This window comes from Hermetia illucens, chromosome 1 (assembly GCF_905115235.1).
Source record: "Hermetia illucens chromosome 1, iHerIll2.2.curated.20191125, whole genome shotgun sequence".
Classification (NCBI taxonomy): domain Eukaryota; kingdom Metazoa; phylum Arthropoda; class Insecta; order Diptera; family Stratiomyidae; genus Hermetia; species Hermetia illucens.
The window spans coordinates 117,776,443-117,801,650 of NC_051849.1; the positions used below are offsets into that span (position 1 = coordinate 117,776,443).

At 43.7% G+C, this 25,208-nt stretch overlaps 1 protein-coding gene across 4 annotated transcripts in view; it reads right to left on the reverse strand.

Annotated features, from left to right (window-relative positions):
* Window positions 1-25,208, reverse strand: part of LOC119650440 (carboxypeptidase N subunit 2) — a 307,216-nt gene that overhangs the window by 80,603 nt on the left and 201,405 nt on the right. For 3 of the 4 annotated variants that reach the window (XM_038053271.1, XM_038053282.1, XM_038053287.1), the window contains 4 exons: window positions 7,187-7,382; window positions 6,982-7,100; window positions 6,759-6,925; window positions 6,384-6,704 (listed from right to left, as the gene is read on the reverse strand). In XM_038053271.1, coding sequence (XP_037909199.1) covers window positions 6,384-6,704; window positions 6,759-6,925; window positions 6,982-7,100; window positions 7,187-7,382 — 803 coding nt within the window. Of the gene's footprint in view, window positions 1-6,383; window positions 6,705-6,758; window positions 6,926-6,981; window positions 7,101-7,186; window positions 7,383-7,950; window positions 8,209-25,208 lie in introns of those variants that run through there. The other variant, XM_038053298.1, reaches the window with a different exon arrangement.

The following is a 25,208-nucleotide window of genomic DNA, read 5'->3' on the forward strand; positions in this document are numbered from 1 at the left end:
CTGATATCTGCTTAAATAAACTTACTAATAGCATATTACCAACTTTTAGAAATTGACTGAAAACCCTCCTTCCATTCTTCCTAGGACCACCAAATTTCGCACCGGCATCATCATCATCAACGGCGCAACAACCGCTATCCGGTCTAGGCCTTCAGAAATCCAGACACCCCGGTTTTCTACCGAGGTCCACCAATTCAATATCCCTAAAAGCTGTCTGGCATCCTGACCTACGCCACCGCTCCATCTTAGGCATGGTGTGCCTCGTCTTCTTTTTCTACCATAGATATTATCCTTATAGTCTTTCCGGGCTGGATCATCCTCATCCCTACGGATTAAGTGACCAGCCCACCGTAACTAATTGAGCCGGATTTTATCCATAACTCCACGGCCATGGTATTGCTCATAGATTTGGTCGTTATAAGGGCTACGGAATCGTCCATCCTCATGTAGGGGACCAGAAATTCTTCGGAGGATTCTTCTCTCGAACGCCACAAAAAGTTCGCAATTCTTCTTCCTAAGAACCCAAGTCTCCGAGGAATACATGAGGACTGGCAAGATCATTGTCTTGTACAGTAAGAGCTTTGACCCTATGGTGAGACGTTTCGAGCGGAACAGTTTTTGTAAGCTGAAATATGCTCTGTTGGCAGCCAACAATCGTGCGCGGATTTGATCGTCATAGCTGTTATCGGTTGTGATTTTGACCCTAGATAGGAGAAATTTTCGACGGTCGCAAAGTTGTAGTCTATTATCTTTATTGTTTTTGTTATTATCTTTGTTATCAGTGCGATTCGATGTTGTTCGTTCTTTGCGTTTTGGCGCTGACGTTGCCACCATGTACTTCGTCTTGCCTTCATTTATGTGCAGCCCAAGATCTTGCGCCGCCTGCTCCGTCTGGATGAAGGTAGACTGTACATATCCGGTTGTTCTTACTATAATGTCAATATCGTCAGCACAGGCCAATAGTTGGGTGGACTTGACGAGGATGATGCCTCCCGCATTTACATCTGCATCGCGAATCACTTTCTCGAGGGCCAGGTTAAAGAGGGCGCATGATGGCGCATCTCCTTGTCTTAGACTGTTGTTGGTGTTGAATGGTCTTGAGAGTAATCCTGCTGCGTTTATCTGGCCTCGCATATTGGTCAAGGCCATCCTAGTCAGTTTTATCAATTTCGTCGGGATACCGAATTCTCTCATGGCCGTGTACAATTTTACCTGCTATGCCAGCATAGGCGGCTTTTAAGTCGATGAAGAGATGGTGCAACTATGTCCATATTCCAACAGTTTTTCCATCGCTTGCCGCAGAGAGAAAATCTGATCAGTTGCTGATGTGCCTGGAGTGAAGCCTCTTTGGTATGGGAGAATGATGTTCTGAGTATATGGGGCTATCCGGCCAAGCAAGACAGCTGAGAATATCTTATACAGGGTGCGGCAGCATAACTTCCTTTTTTAAAATGCGCGCCACTCAGTTAGTTGATGTCATAGCGGAGCGCTAGTGGTCTCGTTCAAGAGGGGATACAGTAAAGTTTTGTCCCGACATGGTTCGGTCGCCATTATGCGTTGGAATAGTGAGGAGCGTGCCTTTGCCGTTGAAGTTTACTTTTCAAGCGGATGTTCGGTTATTGCAATACAGCGTGCATTTCGGAATCGCTTTAATTTAGCCCCGTTGGCTCCCGTCCCAGACCGCAAATCAATTGTTGCATGGGTCACTCCATTCAGACAAACTGCAAGTGCAACAAAAGGAAGAACTGGAGCCCTCGGCCCGTAAGATCACCTGAGAACATTGAAGCAGTGAGAGCGTCAATGTTGCGATCGTCACAGCGTTCTGCGCGCAAACACGCATCTGCCCTTGGACTATCCGATCGTTCTGTGAGAAGAATTCTTCATGATGATCTTCATTTTCATCCCTATAAGATGGCGATAGTGCAGGAACTTTCAGAACGTGACTTCAATTATCGGATCAACGCGTGTGAGCTTCTTCTTGATGTCATTCCCGAGGGTGCTATTGTTTTTTTAGCGATGAAGTGTTTATGTGAATCGTCCGAGAACTCTACAAGATTTGAAGACCAACATCCAAGAAGAAATTGCCAACATAACACCTGCTATGCTAACAAGAGTCAAGAAAAACGCCAGAAATCGGTTTACGCAATGTATGGAGAATGGGGGACGTCACCTAACAGAGTTGATCTTCAAAATAATGTAAATAAAAACTCTAGACATGCACCTACATTATAAAAAACAAATAAATATTTTCCGATACATACAATAGTTTTTATTGAATTTTGAAAAAAAGGAAGTTATGCTGCCGCACCCTGTATATACCTGGTTGGAGTAATTGATATTCACATACAAATAACATAAAAACTAAAACAAAATAATTCTTTGAGACCCCATTCATAAGAACTCACTTTGTTGTGGTATTGATGAAATAATATGTGATGATGACGTCCTAAGGTTGTAGAATGCACGAAATTAGCAAAAAATGGCAAAATGAACATAAGGGGGGTTCCTGGGTAAATTCCTAAAATGTGGAAATATATTATTATTAACTTTATTTGTACAGATATCGGAACCGGATGTATCTTGAGGCCTAGATTTCGTAGAGATGTACCACTCTGTTTTTTTTCAGATTTTTCGGTTGGATAGGTTCTGAGAACGAGATCTGTTAGACTTTTTGGTGGTCATATTCTGAGCCCTCACTCCTATGTTTCACCCGATATCAAATCTGAAACCAGTTTCGAAAAGTACTAAGTAAGACCTTTCATTTGATACCCCAAGTGGCCACATTTTATAAAAAAAAAATGTTGCTCCCTCCATTCATATGTATGGGGAGGTTTTGTTTCACGCAAAATTTTAAAAATAACTATTCGCTGTCTTTCATACTACCATTGTCATGGCATGGTTAAAATTCCCGGTAAGTCAGACGAAGTACGACAAACTTTACTTCTACTACCGTTGCTAACGTTAAAGCTTATTATAATCTATGATATTTTTTTTTTAGTTCTATGGTTGAAGTGTACCCAATAATCTGTGCATCAAAAATCTGCTTAAGCAAACGTTGCTACTTTCATATTATATTGAGTTATATTTTGATTACCGGAAAGAGAGTTTTCCATCTCTTAGTGAAAGACCAAAACAGCCATATATTTCCCATTATCCAGATATGATAAGAAAATTCGGTCCATTAAAACATTTGTGGACCATGACATTTGAACAAAAGCACAAGTATTTCAAAACAGTATCAAGACGGGCGAACAATTTTAAATATGTGATAAAACGCTTACTGAAATTCATCAACTATTGCAAGCAAGCCTATTTGAAGCTCAATATAATTTTTTGATTGTAGCAAATGATGCACCAAATTTTGCAAGAGATGTTTTCCATGTATCCATTCTTGAGAGTTTTATTTTTGTTTTTAAGAAAATCTATTTTTTTAATGCAACGCATTAGGAAAACGATTGCATTTTAGAGGACTGCGATGAGTTTTCAAATAGAAGATTTCTTTTAATTAAAGCTACATTTATACATGAATCATATCAACAAGCCATATCTTATGGTACTACTTTAAATATGTGGTACAATGAAAATACTTTACTGCAGTTGTAACTCTGAAAGTGGCTAACAGTTATAAAATTATGCAAGGATTCTTCACCAAAAACCACAAAATATATCTTCCAGGGTAGAGGCAAGTCATCAGACGCTGCCTCACGATAGATGGTATTGGCTCCATTTGAATGTAATCGCAAACACGTAATGGGTATGAATTATATTCAAGTGAAATCCGTCATAAGTTCAGACCTAAACCAGGCCCTGAGTTTTTATGCAAAAGAAACGGCAACTTTCACGCTTTTGCATCCCGATCAAATATGAATAACCGACAGTATTTTAGACGTTACTGACTCGATAATTACAGACTCTTTTGTTGATATAGTTAGCACTAGTAACCCAACCCGTCTTAACACAGCCAATTCAGAGTAAAGTCAATCATTTTCCACCGGTTCAATGTCTGATAATACCCACGAAAGGTACGTGCACCCATTAAATGCACTAGATCATGAGTCGACAAAAGAGTTAAGTGACGCAACAACTTCGAGCAGCACCCCCTCCTCTTCTACATCTTCATTAAATACTGCAACTCGAAGATTGTTTACTAATTTTGTCATCTCCTGGGAAAAACTTCCTATTGATATCCTATGCCAGCTGCAGGAGAATAAGAAACTGGGACATGGCATTAGTACGATCGCGAACATCCTAATAGACGAACTAAGATCTACATCTTTTTTCATACTATCTCCACGTCCTCTTTAACCTGGCCCTCGAGAAAGTGATCCGTGACGCTGAGGCAAATGCAAGAGGTACGATCCTCTTTAAGTCCACCCAACTACTGGCCTATGCTGATGATATCGACATCATGGGAAGAACCACCCGAGACGTACAAACTGCCTTCATCCAGATCGAGCAGGCGGCGTGAGATCTTAGGCTGTACATCAATGAAAGCAAAACAAAATATATGGTGGCAACGTCAGCAACGAAAACCAACCAACAACATGAAATCGCACTGGTCAAACGGGAGGAATAAATATAGGATACTACAACTTTGAGACAGTTGATAATTTCTCCTATCTAGGGTCGAAAATCACAAGTGATAACATGCGCACGGTTGTCAAAACGTCTCACCATAGGGTCAAAGCTCGCCAATGATCTTGCCAGTCCTCATGTATTCCTCGGAGACTTGGGTTCTTAGCAAGAAAAATTGCGAACTCTTGGCCGCGTTCGAGAGAAGAATCCTCCGAAGAATTTTTGGCCCCCTACATGAGGATGGACGATTCCGTAGCCTTCATAACGACGAAATCTATGAGCGATACCATGACCGTAAGGTTGTGAATAAAATCCGGCTCAATAGGTTACGATGGGCGGGTCACTTAATCCGTATGGATGAGGATGATCCAGCCCGGAAAGTCTATAAGGGTAATATCTATGGTAGAAAAAGAAGACTAGGCACACCTTGCTTGAGATGGAGCGGTGGCGTAGGTCAGGATGCCAGACAGCTTTTAGGGATATCGAATTGGTGGACCTTGGCACAAAACCAGGATGTCTGAAGTTCCTTATGAAGGCAGGCCTAGACTGGATACCGGTTGTTGCGACGTTGATGATGATGATTCTAATCTGTAAAGCTTTGATTTCGTTAGTTAACACGGGTACTATCAACATTTTAGATCTTTTAGTAATTTTGCTTTAGCAATTCATTTGTTTTATAGTCTCAGGCTGCTTATCGAGTTCTCATTGATCTTGTTGTAGGGAGCTGTTGAATTTTACCCTGCGTTTATAATGTGACATTTATCGCGTGTTGATGTTAATCTGAATGCTTTTTGAAGAAGTAATTACTGCGGGCTTCGTAAACGGAACGTCAAATTTATATTTATTTATATCCACCGATTGGAATGTGGATATTTACGATAACTAAAAGTCTCAGCTGTCTAAGCTTTTCTGAGAGGCTTACAACCTCCCACCTTATGCAGAAAATTTTCCCTTAAGATAAGAGTAACACAGCAATAGCAATAACAGTAACAAGAAGTTGAAGGGCAATTCAACTCAATAATGTATACCTCAAACACAGAAAACTATAGTAGACGTAGAATTTTCTAGAGCTCATTTTTGCAAAGAAGTCTTTACTTCAACAAATCCATGTCGAGTACTGTCTGTAATAATACTAATAAAGTATTTCAATAAACAACATATATCGAATGAAAATCATTAAAGTGAATGTCTTCTTCTATTTGTTTATGAAATATTATTTTCTGTCTACACATTAATTCCACTATTCATTACTATTAAATTCGGTACGTGAATTAAGTTTAAACATGCGCGTGTTCTCCGGGTATTGAACAGCGGGGTATCAAAATTTAGCTATTAACTTTGTCATTTTTGTTCCCCAAGTTAAATAATACAATATATACAAATCGACATCAATTGACTCAAATAACGAGGATCTGAAAGCATTTGATGACCTTCCGTCAAACAAGTATGATATGTTAAAGATAACATGCAAGTGGGTACCCGGATATTTGCATAAGGGTTAACGTTTTGAAAGTGGCTTGTAACGCCACCTACTATGGAAGCACAGTGTTTGGATCGTAATTAAATTGATGATGCTTATAGTTTGAAAATAACCGTTATTTTTCGGAACCATCCTTTGATAGAAATTATTTTCATCACACTGAAAAGTCAACACTTTTTCATAGAGTTACAATGGAAAAATGGAACTCATAGTATAGCATATTAAATTCAGTATATTAAAAAAAAATCTCTACATTCTCAAATATCCGTCTGCTAAAAGTCAAAACTAGTTAAAAGAGCTACGTTGAAAAGATTGTCTGAATTATTACCGCAAGAAGTTGTGTGTCAAGTCCAGGGTTTTCAAGTAAGTTAAGTGTTGCAGTGATGCATTTGATACAGCAACAATTCCATTATAACTGAGATCCAGAAATTCTAGGCGTTTTAAGTTATAAAATGCATGATCCTGAAGCACATCTATCTGATTATGACTTAAATGAAGCGATTTCAAGTTCACAAATCCGTCAAACGCTTCTTTTTGAACACTTCTAATAAGGTTCCGTTCAAGATTTAAAATCTCCAGATTTTTTAACTTGGGCAAAGTGCTAGGGGTGAGCGAGCCAGTGATCACATTGGAGCGTATATTCAGTTCTCTATAAAAAACAATGGTTTAGTATGTAAACAATGAACCTTCGTTTGTCAGTTACCGCAGATTGTAGCATAGTCGGAATGCTTGAAAATTGACAGGGTGATCTCCCAATCGATTCCCGCCTAGTTTCAGTGTTTTTAAGCTTTTCAAGTTGCTGAATGTTTCATTCGACATCTTCGATATCAGATTATCACTGAGATCTAGGTAGGTCAAATTCCCCAAAGTCTACAAGGAAATACAAAACAGTTGAGACGAAATTCCCTTCATACTATTTTTTTTACCTGAAAGTCGGAGGCACTTAAAACTTCAACTCTGTTATTCGATATATCGAAGCGTTCCAGGGATGTTAAATATGATATTGCATTCGTTGGCATGATTGCAAAATTATTACTTGGAAAACCTATATTAAATCCATAATTCAATTGAACATAAAAATATGGCAAATAAAAAGTGAATTTTAGATATGGTAATAGCATTTCTTCTTACCTAGAGCTTGCAAGCTGCGATTAAGTCCTGCCAATGTCAATTTGTGTATCCGCTTCATTTCCCCTGAAGATATAACTAGACCATGTAGAGTTAAATTTTCAAAAACACGGGGTCTACTTAGAAAAGTCACATTTCGCAAAGTGCAATCTAGCAAGGACACTTTAAATGGGGAAGCACGCAATATATTAGTTAACGCCTGAAAAAAAAACGGTAAAGTTAATTCTAGTTCTATTAAATTTAATATATTTGGTATGAGGTTCAATTCAATGCAATTTTAATCGTATGCGATAACAAGCTGAAACATATAAAATGCAGGAGATATAAATCTTCTACAGTAATTAAAGTAACGTAATTAAAGTAAAGCATTTACGACCCTCAAAAATGTGTATTCTAGATTTAAAATTACTCAATAAACTGAATACTTTTATCTTAATTTTAGTTTAATTTCTTCTGAAAGTAAATAAGTTACTACACAATTTCTAATCCATCTCTAATCGAAGTACCTCCGTCATTAATTTCCGAAGCAGATTCTAATGTTGGCTCATGATTCGAAACCAAACTAACTTTTAAGATTAAGATTAATATTTGAAGTTCCTTTCGAATTTCTAAGCGATTACGCTTGATTTACGTTCAGTAGACAACACTTGCTCTTAAGCTAGTTGAAGTAGAAACAATTTCTCTTTTACATTAACTTGATTATGGATCTTATCTGTAAATAGGGGACTACCTTTCATACTTTTAAGGGGCTAAACTAGTGTGTTTACCTAAAAAAGGCAGGTTTTCGGATTTTTCGACGTGATAACGTCTTTAAAATCGATTAACACCGGTTGCACGCATGAAAAAGTGTCATGTTCTGTCTGAGCCTGAGCACGCAAGCGAGAGCGCGGAACAAGTGATGGAGAGGCATGATTGGCCCGAGCTTCGGAATTTATCTCTCTTCTAGCGTGACATCAGAGCTAGCAGTTCGAATAGTTCTGCTATTGAAACACCACCGTGCCAGCTTCTTCGAGAACTTCTACAATAAGCTCCGGTACATACAGGGTGCGGCAGCATAACTTCCTTTTTTCAAAACTCAATAAAAACTATTGTATGCATCGGAAAATATTTATTCCTTTTTTGTAATGTTTGTTTGTTGTTTGTTTTGAAGATCAAATCTGTTAGGTGACGTCCCCCATTCTCCATACATTGCGTAAACCGATTTCTGGCGTTTGTCATGACTCTTGTTAGCATAGCAGGTGTTATGTTGGCAATTTCTTCTTGGATGTTTGTCTTCAAATCTTGTAGGGTTCTTAGACGGTTCACATAAACACTTCATCGCTAAAAAAAACAATAGCACCCTCGGGAACAACATCAAGAAGGAGCTCACACGCGTTCATCCGAGAATTGAAGTCACGTTCTGAAAGTTCCTGCACTATCGCCATCTTATAGGGATGAAAATGAAGATCATCATGAAGAATTCTTCTCACTGAACGATCGGATAGTCCAAGGGCAGATGCGTGTTTGCGCGAAGAACGCCGTGGCGATCGCAACGTTGTCGCTCTCACTGCTTCAATGTTCTCAGGTGATCTTACGGGCCGAGGGACTTCAGTTCTTCCTTTTGTTGCACTTGCAGTTTGTCTGAATGTAGTGACCCATGTAACAACTGATTTGCGGCCTGGGACGGGAGCCAACGGAGCTAAATTAAAGCGATCCTGAAATGCACGCTCTGTTGCAATAACCGAACATCCGCTTGAAAAGTAAACCTCAACGGCAAAGGCACGCTCCTCACTATTCCAACGCATGATGGCGACTGAACCGTGTCGGGACAAAACTTTACAGTATCCCCTCTTGAACGAGACCATTAGCGCTCCGCTATGACATCAACTAACTGAGTGGCGCGCATTTTAAAAAAGGAAGTTATGCTGTATAATGCGTCACCATTGTTGATGGATATTGATACCGATTTACCAATTATTCTTTGCGGCGACATCAACACAAACGTGAAAAATGATGATGCATTCTTCAAATACATTAATACGCATCAGATGTTAATAAGTCAACAACGCTACGAGGAACAACCATCGATTTGACTTTTTCAAAACACATTACACTTAAAACATTCCCTTTGATTTCATATTTTTCCTATAATTGTCCTATTCTTAACAGAATAACGCAGATTGAAAGATCATGAATATAACACACACTTTGTAAATAAATTGTTAATAGCACATTGTTACTTGTAATTAATCTGTAAAATGTAACTAAAAAAAGTCATTGTATTGAAAAACCAAATACCAAATACCCTGAAATAAAAACCAAGTCCATCGGGCGATATGTTATCAAGTTAGAACTGCAGCAAATTGGAACAAGTCGGGAAACCGGAAGCTGGACGCTTCAGGTACGAAAGGTTTTGTGTATTTCTTAGTACGTAGCACGTAATATATCCATATATTATGTGAGAGTATCCACTTTCGGGTGATATTGACATTCATAGTCTTCAATTTTCAAAGCAGCAACAAATTTGAGGTATTATGTTAGTAATAGTGAGGTATTATGTTAGTAATAGTGCAATTTCCACCAAACTTGGTAAGATCATGCTCTATATTATAGCCTATATCACTGCATTTCATGGTACTAGGATGAACTTAAGGGGGGTTTCTAACCAATTACAATAAATTGTAGTAATATACTATTATTAACTTTATTTAAACAGATATCGGTATGGAAGGTATTTCGGAGCCCAGGCACCATATAGTGGCAGCCTCCTGATTTTTTTCAGATTTTTCGATTTGGTAGTTTCTGAGAATGGCCCCGTTAAAGAAGTGATCACTTTCAACCCCCTGCGCTCCCTACCCTTCCAACGAATGTCAAAACTAAGATCGGCTTTGAAAAGTACTAATCGAGGCCTTTAATTTGATACCCCACATGGCTATATTTGATGAAAAAAAATTTTACACCCCCCTTTTGCATGTATGGGGACCCCCCCTTAAATTCGACGTAAAAGGATGTAATTCACTGTATGCGTGAGCGTTCACAGTTCCCACCTTTCTACCAAATTTGGTGTCGATTGCTGTAATGGTCTCCGAGAAAAAATGCATGTGACGGACAGACAGACAGACGGACAGACAGGCAGACAGACAGACAGACAGAGAGACAGTAAACCGATTTTAATAAGGTTTTGTGTTTACACAAAACCTTAAAAATGCAGTTTTGAGTACTGAAGTACTGATTTCATTGCTGTAAATGGAGAAATATAATATAATGTAAACAATATGGAAAAAAATTTTGGCATTACTACCTACTCATATGACTGTAACTCAAAAACTATTTGAGATACGATCTTGAGAATCCAATCCAAACCAAAGTGCAACAGAAAAAAATCGATTTTTTGAAAATATATTTGTTGTGCAATTGCACCCTTTTGTTCCAAAGATTGTAACTGTGGTTACAATTTTCAGTCCCGATGTTCCTTAGGCGTATGAGTAGTATGACTCGAAATATAAATATATAATAATATAACAGTACAAATCGTATTTCTAGGATCACTGTACGAGTATTTTATTATAACGTCATACACGTGTTAGTGTGCGATTAATTCATTTGAAATATAAAACTTTTACCTTCAACAACTTTGTCATTTGTTGTTTTCTGTCTTATATTATTCTATAATGGTGCCGAATTGTACTTCTAGGATGAACTTAAAGGGGAACCCTGCAGGAATCGTGGCGCGTCTGGAGAGCATCGCACACACTGCGGGCTCGGGATGGTGTCCGATTTTCAGGGTGGGATTGGAGTGGGCCAGGGTGCGAATGGCATGATCCGCATTTTACAAATTACCATGCACCGGAGTGCAACCGCTAGTACAGTTCGCTGCGGAAGTAAATGCTGATCTAGTGCTGATTAGCGAGCAATACCGAACAAAGGCCCGTTCTAATGGCATCTCGACTTATGGGGTACCGCTGCCATCTGGGTTCGGGACGACGTTCGACTTCGTGTTCTTGCCGAAGGCCAGCGGAACGGGTTTGTCTGGAGCCAGTGTTTAGGGATAACGTTTTTTAGCGGTTAGCTGACGCCGAACGAAGCCAGACTTTCGGCGCCGGCTTGATGCTCTGGAGGACGCCGTTTCGAGCACGGAGGGACGAATCCTGGTAGGCGGTTATTTTAATGCCAGGGGTTTTGAATGGGGCATGCCTCAATAAGACTCCAGAAGGAAACGAATTCTGAAAATGGCGGCGAGAAACGGGCTGGTAGTTTTGAACACCAGATCCACGCCAACGTTTCAGCGCCCAGTTTCCGTAGGAAGCATTCCTGACATCACTTTTGCGTCGGAACCTCTAGCATCATCAGTGGACGGGTGGCGACTCCTAGAAGACTTCTCGGCAGGTGATCACCAGAACATCGAGATTGAAGTGGTTGACGCTTCTTGCCGGCGTGAACCAACGCGACGTTCCCCCTGCCTGTGGAATGTCGCAAGGGTGAACATCGGGAAGTTCGTCGAAGCTCTTGGAGCAAGCAGGGCCGGGCTGGAGGGCGCTCTGGGGGGGTGGTAGTGTCGCAGCTGACACCGTCGTAAATTCAGTGATGAACCTGATAACGATGGCGTGTAACGCTTCCATGGCCCGGAGGAACCCTAATAGCCGACCTACGGAAGGAGCATCATAAGCTCCGCCGTTTGGCACAAGGTTTGCACGCCAACGAAGAGGCATGTGCCATAAAGGCACAGTATAGATCAGCAAAAAGGAGGCTCCGCAGCGCTATAAATAAAAGCAAAGCTCGTAGCCGGTAGAACCTTGTTGACGAGGTGAATGAGGACCCGTGGGGATTTGGCTATAAGCTTGTCACCCGGTAAATCGGGGCTGTACGGAGGGAGGCCAGAATTGCTGCTTCAAGTGTTCAACGCTAGCTTGAAGTAGGGCATTTTTCCTTGTCGCTGGAAAGTGGCCAGACTCGCGTTGATCAAGCGTAAAGGAGACTCGTCTGCATACCGACCGCTGTGTATGCTCATCAGGAGTAGACTCGCTGAAGCGATCCGCGCTACCGGGGACTTATCCCCAAGACAGTTCGGCTTCAGAACAGTGGATGCTGTTATGCAGGTCGTAGATGCGGTTTATCGAACTAAGGCACAAGCCGCCGATCTCCTTGTAGCGCTTAATACCAGAAATGCCTTCAATTCCGTAAGATGGACAGATATGTTATGCACTAGAAAACTCATTTCAAGTGCCATATACAGGTATAGAGTCAAAAGCAGCGGTTAAATACCTTGGTTTAATGCTCGACTCGAAGATGAGCTTCTTCGACCAAATCAAAGCAACAGCGGACAGGGCTGCAGCTGGAGTCGCGGCCTTGAATCGGCTAATGGCGAATGTCGGGGGCCCTATATCTACTAGGAGACGTCTCTTTATAGGAGCAACGCAGTCGGTTCTGCTCTATGGTGCGGAGGTATGGACTGATGCCCTTGAAAAGGAGGTGCATCGGAAACGCCTTGCTCAAGTGCAGAGGCGGGGAGCTGCACGAGTGGCGTCTGCTTATCGCATCTGCTTATCGTCTCCGAACCGGCTGTGATGGTGATCGCGGGAGTGGTCCCCGTTGCCTTCCTTACCAAGGAGCCAAAAGCTATCTACCGCCTGAAGGGCGAGAACTTAAAAGAGGTGGTTGCCCATGGAGAACATCAACGCACCCTTACCGAGTGGCAACTTTCTTCGCAAAATAAGCCAAGGGGCAGATGGACTGCGCGGCTCATCAACAAATTATACCCGTGATTGAACCGAACGAACGATAAGTGGGCATGGAGGTTTTCAGTCTTACCTGCATAGGATTGGGAAGGCGCGATCTCCTGATTGTGTGTTCTGCAATGGAGTGGCGGGCGACGCTGAACGCACCTTTTTTTCTTGCGAGAAGTCGGACGGCTTTCGACTTTCGTCTTTATGCAGGAAAATGGGAGCTCTCTCCAGACAACATTGTCATAGAGATGCTGAAGAGAAGAACACCAAAGCCCGGAGAGCGGGAGGGCTAGCTGGAAGTAATGTGTCAAACGGATTCAGGCTAGTTTTTTGATGGCAGGGAGGTGTTTAGTTGGAAGTCCTACAGCGTGCTGTTGCGGGAGTCCAACACTCTTTGCGTAAACGCATTCACCTACCATACTCCCAAAAAGGGGGAACTCCGGTAAATTTCCAAAATATAGTAATATGCTATTATGAACTTTATTTGATCAGATATCGAAATGGGATGCATTTCCAGGCCTGGATTTCGTACAGATGCATTGTGATTTTTTTCAGATTTTTCTGCTCGATGGGTTTTGAGAACCGGACCTGTCACACTTTTCGGGGCATACATTTTAAGTCTTCACTCCGATGTGTTTAACCCAAATATAAAATCAGTTTGCTAATCAAGCCCGTTCGTATGATAATAGACGACTATATTAAGTGAAAAGAAAATTAGCATATTAAACTACTTACTGTAGTATGATATTGATACTTAGTATTTTGGGTTACAGTAAAAAAGCCAAACTTGAATTTCTTTAATTTTACCACTGGTAGTACGATTTCCACCAAACTTCGGGATATCATGATCCATACTATATTCTAAATTACTGCAACTGCAACTCTACGATAGACGTAAAGGGGGTTTCTAGTCGAAAAAGGTCATAATATAATGTTATTAACTTAATTTAAGCAGACATCAATATGGAGAGTATTTTTAAGGTTTTGTGTGAAACAAAACCTTATTAGAATGGTGACGGTGTCTGTCTGTCCGTCTGTCCGTCTGTCTGTCTGTCTGTCTGTCTGTCCGTCTGTCTGTCACACCCGATTTATTCGGAAACGGCTAGACCGATTGTCACGAAAATTGGTGAGAGTATGTAATCTGGTGATCCCTTTACATGCAGGAAGTGGCGCCATCTTGCGTTAAGTTTAAGGGGGGGCTCTCCGTACATGTGAATGGAGGGTGCAAATTTTTTTTTCACAGAATGTAGCCAAGTAGGGTATCAAATGAAAGGTCTCAATTAGTACTTTTCGAATCTGGTTCAATATTTGATATTAGATGAAACATAGGGGAGTAAGGGTTAAAAATATGACCCCCAAAAAGTGTAACAGGTCTCGTTCTCAGAACCTATCCAACCGAAAAATCTGGAAAAAATCACAGTGGTGCATCTCTACGAAATCTAGGCCTCAAAATATATCCGGTTCCGATATCTGCACAAATAAAGTTAATAATAGTATATTTCTACATTTTAGAAATTTACCCGGCACCCCCTCTTATGTTCATCCCAGAAATACAAAATTTTGCATGAGTGTAACGAAGAATATAATGCACAGTTTGGTCAAGTTTGAAGAAAATCCAATTATTATTAACAAAGTTATTGGGGGTGAAACTTTACAATTTTTTGTGAATTTCGTGCACTCTACAACCCGCATGACGTCATCATCACATATCAATTCGTCAATACCACAACGAAATGAATTTTTATGAATTGGGTCGCAGACAATTATTTTGTTTTAGTTTTTTAGTTATTTGTCAACCGGACATGTGTATATGTAGGTATATAATATATGCGTGCTAATGAACTTTGCGGCTAGTGCCTAATTCAGTTAGATATAAGACGTAAATCGGAAATATGGGTACGATAAATTTAGATATGTGCATATATGTGTACAGCAGGTAATAGGCAGTTTGTTTGTTTAGGGTGAGCGTGATATCTATGGCTCTAATATGTACGTATGTCTCGTAGTTTGGAAAAATATGAAGGATTATGTTGGATTTGTAGCTATATACGGACAGAGAAATGTGCGTCTCTTACATAAGATGAACACAAAACCTTTATACCCGAAGCGCGAGCTTCCGGTATTCCGACTTGTTTTTTATATGGATGGAGGTGGAAATCTTAGAAATACCATGTCATGCCTTCGTCGCGTCGCCTTCCGAGCTCGTTCCAACTCCAGGAGTTTCGTCTGCACCACGGCTACTGCCTCATTTACCGCCATCCAGTTTTCCTCCGACTTCAGCATCTCTTCCACTAGGTTCGAGGGCTCGATATCCGCCCCTAAGATGCTGTCCAAACTCCTTTTCTGCTGCAGAAATCTGGGACAATGGAACATAACGTGCTCCGGGTCCTCGGGTGTAGCACTGCATTCAGGACAGTTGGGAGACTCGTCCAACTCGAAGCGATGCAAGTACTTCCTATAGCCACCGTGTCCTGTAAGGAACTGTGTCAGGTGGTAATTCAATTCTTCGTGCTTCCGGTTGACCCATTTCTCGATACACGGGATCAATGTATGGGTCCACCGGCCCTTGTCGGAGTTATCCCATCGTTGTTGCCACTTGCCACGCAACTCTCTCCTGATGGCTTTTCGGAAATCCGCATTCACCTCTGCTGGATTTGCCTTCCGTTTTTCGTAGAGCCAGTGTGCCTTGCTCGCTAGAAGATCTATAGGGATCATTCCTGCGATGACACACACTGCCTCCGTCGACGCCTTCCTAAATGCACTGCACACCCTTAGCGCAATTGGCCGGTATGCCGAACTTATCTTCCTCCGGTTGACAGCGTGGTTCAACACTCCCACCCAGACAGGGGCCGCGTATAGCAGGATCGACCTCACCACTCCCGCAATGAGTAGCCTGCGACTATACTTCGGCCCTCCCACGTTAGGCATCATCCTTGCAAGGGATGAGCTGGCATTTGCTGCCTTTTCTCGCGCATAATCCAAGTGTCCCTTGAAACTCAGCTTGGCATCGATCATCACCCCCAGGTATTTGACAACCGATTTTGAGACGACCTCACGATTACCAACCCGGATGGTAACCGTGTTGTTCTTCCTACGGTTGGTAATGAGGACCGCCTCCGTCTTTTCGTCCGCTAGGTCCAGCTTGGCCATTCCTAACCATGACTTGATGGTATGAATGGCTTCATTTGCATAAAGCTCCACGTCCTCGGGATGCTTTGCAATTGCAACTACCGCCAAGTCGTCCGCAAAACCAATCAGCGTTGTCTCCTCCGGCACGCGAAGGCCAAGCACTCCGTCGTACATTATGTTCCACAGCAGCGGTCCCAATACAGAACCTTGAGGCACACCTGCTGTCACAATGTACTCCTTCGGCCCGTCGTCCTTCTCGTACCAGAGAAGTCTATCCGAAAAGTAACTTTCGATGAGCCGAGCCAAGTAGCTAGGAACACCCAGTTTGGCCAAAACGCCCTTAATCCAGCCCCAGTTGGCTGAGTTAAAAGCATTTTTGACGTCCAGCGTCACCAGAGCACAGCATTTGCCCATGGCCATCGCATTTCGAGCCAATTTCATGACCTTTGCTACTGCATCGACCGTAGAACGGGCTCGCCGAAACCCATATTGCCGCTCTGAAAGACCACCCACAAGCTCGATGAACGGGAGCAGCCTGTTGTATATCACCCTCTCCAACATCTTCCCCATGGTGTCTAAGAGACAAATAGGGCGATATGAAGAGGGCACGCTGGGTGGTTTTCGGGGCTTCGGTAGCAACACCAGCTTCTGCCTCTGCCACGAATATGCTTGCGAACCACCTTGGTCTGGCCTTGACCGCCACCTTCAGAGCCCTGTTCGGAATTCCGTCCAATCCCGGAGCCTTGCTGTCCTCAATACGTCTGCAGATTTACCAAAGTTCCTCTTCGGTAACGACAGGGATCGAGAAGACGTCCTGCTGAGCTGCCAGTTGGGGTTCTCTTTCGTCCTGCTCCTGCTGCGGGAAAAGAGTTGTAATTATTTGCAACAAGAGTCGTGGGCATGTCACTTGAGGTGATTTTTGCCCGCGGATCTTCTTCATTACAACTTGGTAGGCTGTACCCCACGGATTCGTATTAGCCTCCATGCAGAGTTTCTGGTAGCATTCCCGCTTGCTTCTCCGAATGGCCTTCTTAAGGTTGCTTCGCAGATCCCTGTATTCCTCCTCACGCTCCTGGTGCTCCGGCCTTCCCCTTGTCCTGTGGGAAAGTCTCCTCGCTCGGAGATAAGAGGATCTCAAGGCAGCGATTTCCGTATTCCACCAGTAGTTTGGCCTCTTGCCGTGGTGCAAACGTCGTCGTGGCATCGTAGTGTCGCATGCTTCGGTTACACACTGAGACAGCTGTGTGACCCTTTCCACCGCTGTTCCATCCGGATGATGGGCTCCCTCCAATGCGACCAGGAATGTCTCCTCGTCGAAAGCTCCGATAGACCAGCCAACCGCCTTAGTCTTTCCACCTCCAGAGCGTCGTTGACTGCTTCCCCGGTTTCCAATGTGGAGGAAGATGGCCTGGTGGTCACTGTGGGTGTAGTGCTCACTCACTTGCCAAGCCATCTCCCTCACCAGTGAAGTGCTAACAAATGTCAGGTCAACGATCGAACCCGACCCTCTTCCTCGAAAGGTGGGCACGCATCCAACGTTGGCCAGCACGATGTTCAGCTCCGCAAATGACTTCAACAGAATTTGACCTCTGGTGTTCGTCAATCGGATTCCCCACTCCAGGGCCCACGCATTGAAATCGCCCGCAATGATTTTAGGGTTGCGGTCTCTAGCGTCCAACACCAGACTGTCTAACATCTCCCCATATTGTGCTAAGGTTGCACTAGGAGGAGCGTAGCAGCTGTAAATATGGACACCGTTGACCTTCGCCCTTATAAAACCGGCTGCCGGGGGGCCATCACTTCCTGAATAGCTTGTCTTCCGCACGCCCAGATTGCGGCGTTGCCAGACGCATCCACCGCCCAAGTCGCACCGCCGTGGTTTCTGTACGGCTCGCTAATAACCGCGAAATCGACATTCGATTCTCGAATGGTTTTCGAGATCAGGTCCTGAGCTGCCTCACAGTGATTGAGATTGATTTGTATCAATCTCATTTTCCTGTGCGGTTCAGCTCCCTCCTCTGCTGCTTCCCGCAACATGCCGGTCGTCCACGCCCTCTTTCTCATTACATAGCATACACCGTGGATCTCCGGTGCAATCTTTGATGAGGTGGCCCTCTTCCCCACACTTCCTGCAACTCCTCGATCTATCATGCTGGCTAGTGCATGCCGCCGCAAAATGGCCGAAATCGAGGCATCTGAAGCATCTCTTTAGAGATATTTGCTCCCTGAGCTTGCACACGACCCAACCTACTCTTACCTTGCCCGCGGTAATTAACTTAATAGCTGATTCCGCCGGCAAACTAATAATAGCGGTCTGTGTGCCGCCATATGCCTTCTTCATCCTTTTTATGACACTCTGGTCTATATCGCTAAGGTTGAACTGTTGCTTTAGCGCAGCACAGATGTCCTCCCGTGAGGTGGCTTCATCTAGGTCCTTGCATTCAACCACTATCTCCTGTTTCCGAGCTCTTACCTCAGCTTCCTCTCCAAGTACACTTTCTACCTTCCCGCGGAAGTTATCGGTCGACTTGTCGGCGGATTTACTTAACTCCAGCATCAGATCCCCTCTCTGTGTTCGCCTGATACGGCTCACACTATCCCCCAAATCCTTCAATTCCGGGCCTGAGTTCACCTTTCGGAGGATGTCGGCATAGGACACATTTCCCTTCTTGGAAATAATTATTATTTGCGGGCGGATTTCCTTTTTGTCCTTTTTCCTCTTGTAATATGGAGAGTATTCAGAGGCTTGAACACAATATAGAGTCATCGGTTGGGTAGTTTCTGAAAGTCGATCCGTTAATAAAATTATCAATTTCGACTCCCACCCCTCACACTCCCCGGCTTTGCAACAAATGGAAAAACTAAGACTGGCTTAATGGATCAAGACCTTTCATTTGATACTCAACATGAATAAATTCGGTGAAGCAAAAATTTTACACCCTCCCCTTCTCCCCGTCTTCACACAACCTCCTTAAACTCGATATAGAGAGGTCTAGTTCATAGTTCCCACCTTCTCACTAAACTTTGTGTCAATCCGTAATGTTTTTTGTGAAATTTGCTTGTTATTCCTTTGAAGTTGCCAAGACTCAATACTTCCGTCGATCCAGTTAGTTCTATTTCGGGCCATACCTATAATAAAGCAGAAGAAATTGGATCAAGTAGTAAGTAGTTAAGCAGCTTTGTACTGATGAAGAGTGTAAATCGTTCCCGAAATGTATATTTACATTTAAAACTAACAAGTCGGGAAACCGGAAGCTGGACGTTTTAGGTACGAAAGGTTTTGCGTATTTCTTAGTACGTAGCACGTAATATATGCATATATTATGTGAGAATATCGACTTTCGGATATTATTGACATTCATAGTCTTGAATTTGCAAAGAAGCGACAAATCTAACATATTGTAATTTTGTTAGTAATAGTGCGATGCTCTATGTTATATTCTATATTGTTACTAAAAAATATAGTAATATATTATTATTAACTTTATTTGTATAGATATCAGTTTGGAAGGTATTTTCGAGCCCAAGCACCATACAGCGGTAGCCTCCTGATTTTTTTCAAATTTTTTGGTTGGGTAGTTTCTGGTGGTCAAAGGGTAGTATAGGTCCCAGGGCGAAACGTGGATTGGTACCCACGATGGAGCATAAAACCTGGGAAATGCCTGCCGAATCAACCCCAACAGCTCTACTACCAAATCCTATCTCCACCTCCACGTGGTGACCGCTGGAAGCTCTTTCGTAACGAAAAGCTGCAGGCGGAGAAAGATGAAGGCGAGTCCCCGGCGCATAAAAACGGGGCAAATTGTACCAACTGGTCTTCAAGGTTGGGGGTTGGGTAGGGCTGACAACCCTACACGGAAAACCGATGTTACGGAGCCACGAAAGGAACCTCCAACAGAATGGACTTTACAACGACGAACCCGGCAACGACAACGGGTTAACGATTTGCGCATTTTCTCACGCGCTCCCTGTACAGAGGTAAAGCTGATGAGCAGCTAGCCGATACCCTGTCCCAATAGAGGGCTGATATAACAGCGTTACAAGAGATGCAATGGACAGGGACCGGTTTCCTGAAGAAGAGCAGCTACACCATATATTATAGTGACCATCCAGTAAACCATGTGCTCGGAATAGGTTTCTTAGTCAGCCAAAAAATGAAACCTGCTGCTATCGGCTTTGAAAACATAAGCGAACGGCTGTGCACTCTGCGCTTGCGAGGCAAGTTTAGAAATATAAGCCTCATAAACGTTCACGCCCCTACAGAGGACACTGCAGAGTCGGAGAAGGATACCTTCTACGAGGCAGTATAACGAACCCTCGAAGCCTGTCCCAGATATGATATCAAAATCATACTTGGGGATTTTAACAGCCAAGTAGGGAAGGAGCCCGTATTCAGGCGATACGTTGGCTCCCATAGCTTACACGAAAAAACAAATGATAACGGACTGCGGATTATTCAATTAGCAGGGTCACACGAAATGGTTACTGGAAGTGCCTGGTTTGCGCGGAAAGCGTTCCACAAACAAACGTGGGCCTCTCCAGACGGGACCACTTTCAACCAAATTGACCACGTGTTGATCGAACGCCGCCACCTCTCAGCCTTGATGAATGTCAGAACATATAGGGGGACCAATATAGACTCGGATCACTATCTCGTTGGCATGGTGCTCCGAGCTCGAACAACAATACCACCCTAGAATCACCTCTGACAATGAAGCCATCCACAACACAACCCTCCCCAACACCTATAAGCGGGAAATAGATGCCGCAATAACTCCAGTCAACAGAGGACCTGGAGATGAAGCATCAACAAATAATCTTCACAATCACCTGAAGAACGTTATCGTGGATACGGCCACAAATATACTTGGCCCCAGCCGCAAAAGGAGTCGGAACGGCTGGTTTGACGATGAATGTAAGCTAGCAATGGAACGGAAGAATGCCGCATACCGAGTAATGTTGCATTCTCAAAGAACGCGGGCACGCGCAGAGACTTATAACGAACTCCGTTGAGCGGAGAAGCGACTTCACAGACGGAAAAAGGAAGCCTGGGGGAACCAACGAGTCCGTGAACTAGAAAATTACAGGGAGCAACTTCACCAGGCGCGGAAGTTTTACCAACAAGTCAGCAGGATGAAGCCTTATACACCTCGATGCTCATCCTGCCGAGACAAAGAGAGAAATCTGATTTTATACAGAATGGGCATATTAGAGCGATGGGTTGAGTACTTTGATGAGGTACTGAACAACCAGAACGTCGGCGAGTTGGAGGTCCCGCCAACTGAAGACGACGGACAAATACTGCCACCACCAAGTTTAAGAAAAACAGCCCGTGTAATTCATCGGTTAAAAAATCATAAGTCGCCAGGAGCCGATGGAATTACAGCCGAATTGGTTAAATATGGAGGCGACCAGTTACACCAAGTGGTTCATCAACTTGTGCTCAAGGCATGGGACAGCGAATCAATGCCTCCCGATTGTCTCATACATAAAAAGGGAGATATCACAGTGCAGCAATTATAGAGGTATCACGTTGCTGAGTACCATCTATAAGATATTCTCCGCTATCTTGCTAGGCCAGATAGCTCCATACGCCCAGAACATCATTGGCCCATACTAAAGAGGCTTCACTCCAGGCAAATCAGCAACAGATCAGATTTTCTCTCTGCGGCAAGCGATGGAAAAACTGTTGGAGTATGGACAACAGTTACACCATCTATCCATCGACTTTAAAGTCGCCTATGATAGCATAGCCAGGGTAAAACTGTACACGGCCATGAGAGAATTCGGTATCCCGACGAAATTAATAAGACTGACTCGGCTGACCCTGGCCAATGTGCGAGGTCAGATAAAAGCAGCAGGATCACTCTCAAGACCATTCGACATCAACAACGGTCTACGACAAGGGGATGCCCTATCATGCGTCCTCTTTAACCTGGCCCTGGAGAAAGTGATCCGTGATGCTGATGTAAATGCAAGAGGTACGATCCTCTTCAAGTCCACCCAACTACTGGCCTATGCTGACGATATCGTAATCATGGGAAGAACCACCCGAGACGTACAAACTGCCTTCATCCAGATCGAGTAGGGGGTAATCGCCGCGAGATATTGGGCTGCACATCAATGAAGGCAAGACAAAATATATGGTGGCAACGTCAGCACCGAAGACGAATCAACCAACAACATCAAACCGCACTGGTCAAACACAAACACGAACAAGAATAAGGATAGGAGAATACAACTTTGAGACAGTTGACAATTTCTCCTATCTAGGGTCAAAAATCGCAACCGATAATAGCTACGATGCGGAAATCCGCGCACGATTGTTGTCAGCCAACATAGCCTATTTCAGCTTACAAAGACTGTTCCGCTCGAAACGTCTCACAATAGGGTCAAAGCTCTTACTGTACAAGACTATGATCTTGCCAGTCCTCATGTATTCCTCGGAAACTTGGGTTCTTAGCAAGAAAAACTGCGGACTCTTGGCCGCGTTCGAGGGAAGAATACTCCGAAGAATTTTTGGCCCCCTACATGAGGATGGACCATTCCGTAGTCTACACAATGACGAAATCTATGAGCGATACCATGACCGTTCGGTTGTGGATAAAATCCGGCTCAATAGGTTACGATGGGCGGGTCACTTAATCCGTATGGATGAGGATGATCCAGCCCGGAAAGTCTATAAGGACAATATCTATGGTAGAAAAAGAAGACGAGGCAGACCCTGCCTAAGATGGAGCGATGGCGTAGGTCAAGATGCCAGACAGCTTTTAGGGATATCGAATTAGTGGACCTCGGCGCAAAACTTTCCTTATTAAGGCAGGCCTAGACCGGATACCGGTTGTTGCGCCGTTGATGATGATGAGTTTCTGAGAATGGCCCCCTTAAAGGAATGATCACTTTCAACCCCCCGGACTCCCCACCTTTCCAATAAATGTCAAAACTTAAACCGGCTTCGAAAAGTACTAACCGAGACCTTTAACTTAATACCTCGCATGAATATATTTCATGAAAAAAAAATTGACACCCCCCTTTTGCATGAGACCCCCTTAAATTAGACGTAAAACGAAGTAACTCACTGCATGCGTGAGCGTTCACGGTTCCCACCTTTCTGCCAGATTTAGTGTCCATTGCTGTAACCGTCTCCGAGAAAAATGCGTATGACGGACAGACAGACAAACATAAAACCACATGGAGGACGAGAGAAGGAGGAAACTTACGGTGCAGGGGCTCGGATCCCCAGTATCGGCGGCTTTTTGGGAGTGAGCAAGCGGGCTCCCGGTCGTCGATATCCCTCGACCGCAGTGCCTCGGTGGTGGAAACTTGGCCACCTTGGCATATAATGCTACAAGTGATTTGGATCTGGAGAAGGAGGTGTTCAAGCGAAGTACGACCTTACCGAGAACACCAATAACAAGACCAAACAAGCATGAACTGAAGGCAGATTTTTGGACAACGAAAAACGTGACAGCACCCACCGCATATGTTCAAGATGCTTGACAGCAGGAGGTGCTCCAGGAGCAAGGAAGGGATCCATTCAAAAGAAGCTCATTAACTTTGTGATCTCCACCAATGCCAAAGACGATGAAGGATAAAGTACAGGCAAGGTCAATAAACGCCAAAAGTGAAGGGCTGCGTAAAAGGAGTAACCCTGCGGGGACTTAAAGGGAGCAGAGGCCCGCTCCGGACGAATTACCCTTCACCCAGCTTGGGGCAAAAATAGTTGAGCTGTCCGAGTTTATCAAGGACAACCACAACGTACACTAAGCCATAAAGAATATGGTGAGGGATATTAGAGTCCTCTATAATAGATCACAGATGGAAGAAAAGAATAATAAAGATACGCCGAACCCCGCTGTGCCAACAGTGTCACAAGCGACCCAAGTGACACTTAACCGTACAACCATCGAATCGCGCCGAAATAAACGAGTACGTGAAAAAGATTTGGATCCTTTAAATAATCAGCAGGCGCCTAAGAGAAAAAAGGGGGACAGGAAACTCTGAAAACCAGCACTAATAGCTCTGAGAAAAGCGTACAGCGAATGTAGAAAAGACTACTAGACAAACGCAGACGATGGATGGACTAAGGTTACCAACAAAACGAGTCGGTAAACCGGAAGCTGGACGCTTCAGGTGCTAAAGGTTTTGTTTATTTTTTAGTATATAGCACGTAATATATGCATATATTATGTGAGAATATCCACTTTCGGATGATATTGACATTCATAGTCTTGAATTATTAACTTTATTTGCACAGATATCAGTATGGAAGGTATTTCGGAGCCCAGGCAAGTGGCGCGTCCATGCCTAGGAGGTGTTCATTCCCCAGTAGAAGACCAAACTGCTGCTGGAATGATGAACTTCATCAGCCTGCCACCGAACTGGAAGGGAGGCTCAAAGGGCGGTAGGCGGTAGAGTCGATCAGTGGCAAAAAGGGCGCGCCTATAAGGCAGCCCGCAAAAACCTCAAGCTTGCCATTCAGCGAAGCAAGAGGGAATGCTTTAAGCAGCCCTGCTCAGAAGAGGACATAAATCCGTGGGGTGGTGCCTACAGAATCGTGATGGGACGATTCAGAGGCCGTTCATCTCCGCAGATCACGTGTCCTACCCTCTTCCTAGAAATCATCCAGGGGTTATTCCTACACCAAGAGGAGAACACCGACACATTGCAACCTCCTCTGAATGTGATGGTCATTCCGCCAGTCACTAGAGACGAGCTGTTGGATAACTGCGATAGAATAGGAGACAATAAAGCCCCGGGACTGGACGGAGTATCGAATAAGGCCCTTAAGCTTGCCGTGAAATCCAGACCGGACATGTTCGCTGAGTTGTTCGAAGCGTGCATATCCGAGGGGATATTTCCAGTGGCATGGAAGCGGCAGAAGTATTAACCAGAATACCAGAATTGGGATGCGGTCAACTGCATGATTGGATCTATGCAAAATAAACTGCGAAAAGCAGAGGAGAGGAGAAAAACGCGGCCATATACGCCGCGTATGGAAGAAAGGTGACTAAGCTAGAGTAAGCTGACTCCGCCCCACGATGTAATACCTTATGGTGGTTCCGCGGGGCAGGGAGGGCGTCGGGGGTGGTTTTAGTGGGTCAAAATCCCGGACGCTCGTGTGTCCAGACCAGTGTCTTTTGACGCTTTCCACCTCCTTAAAAAAAAAAAAGACAGACAATAAGCCGATTTTA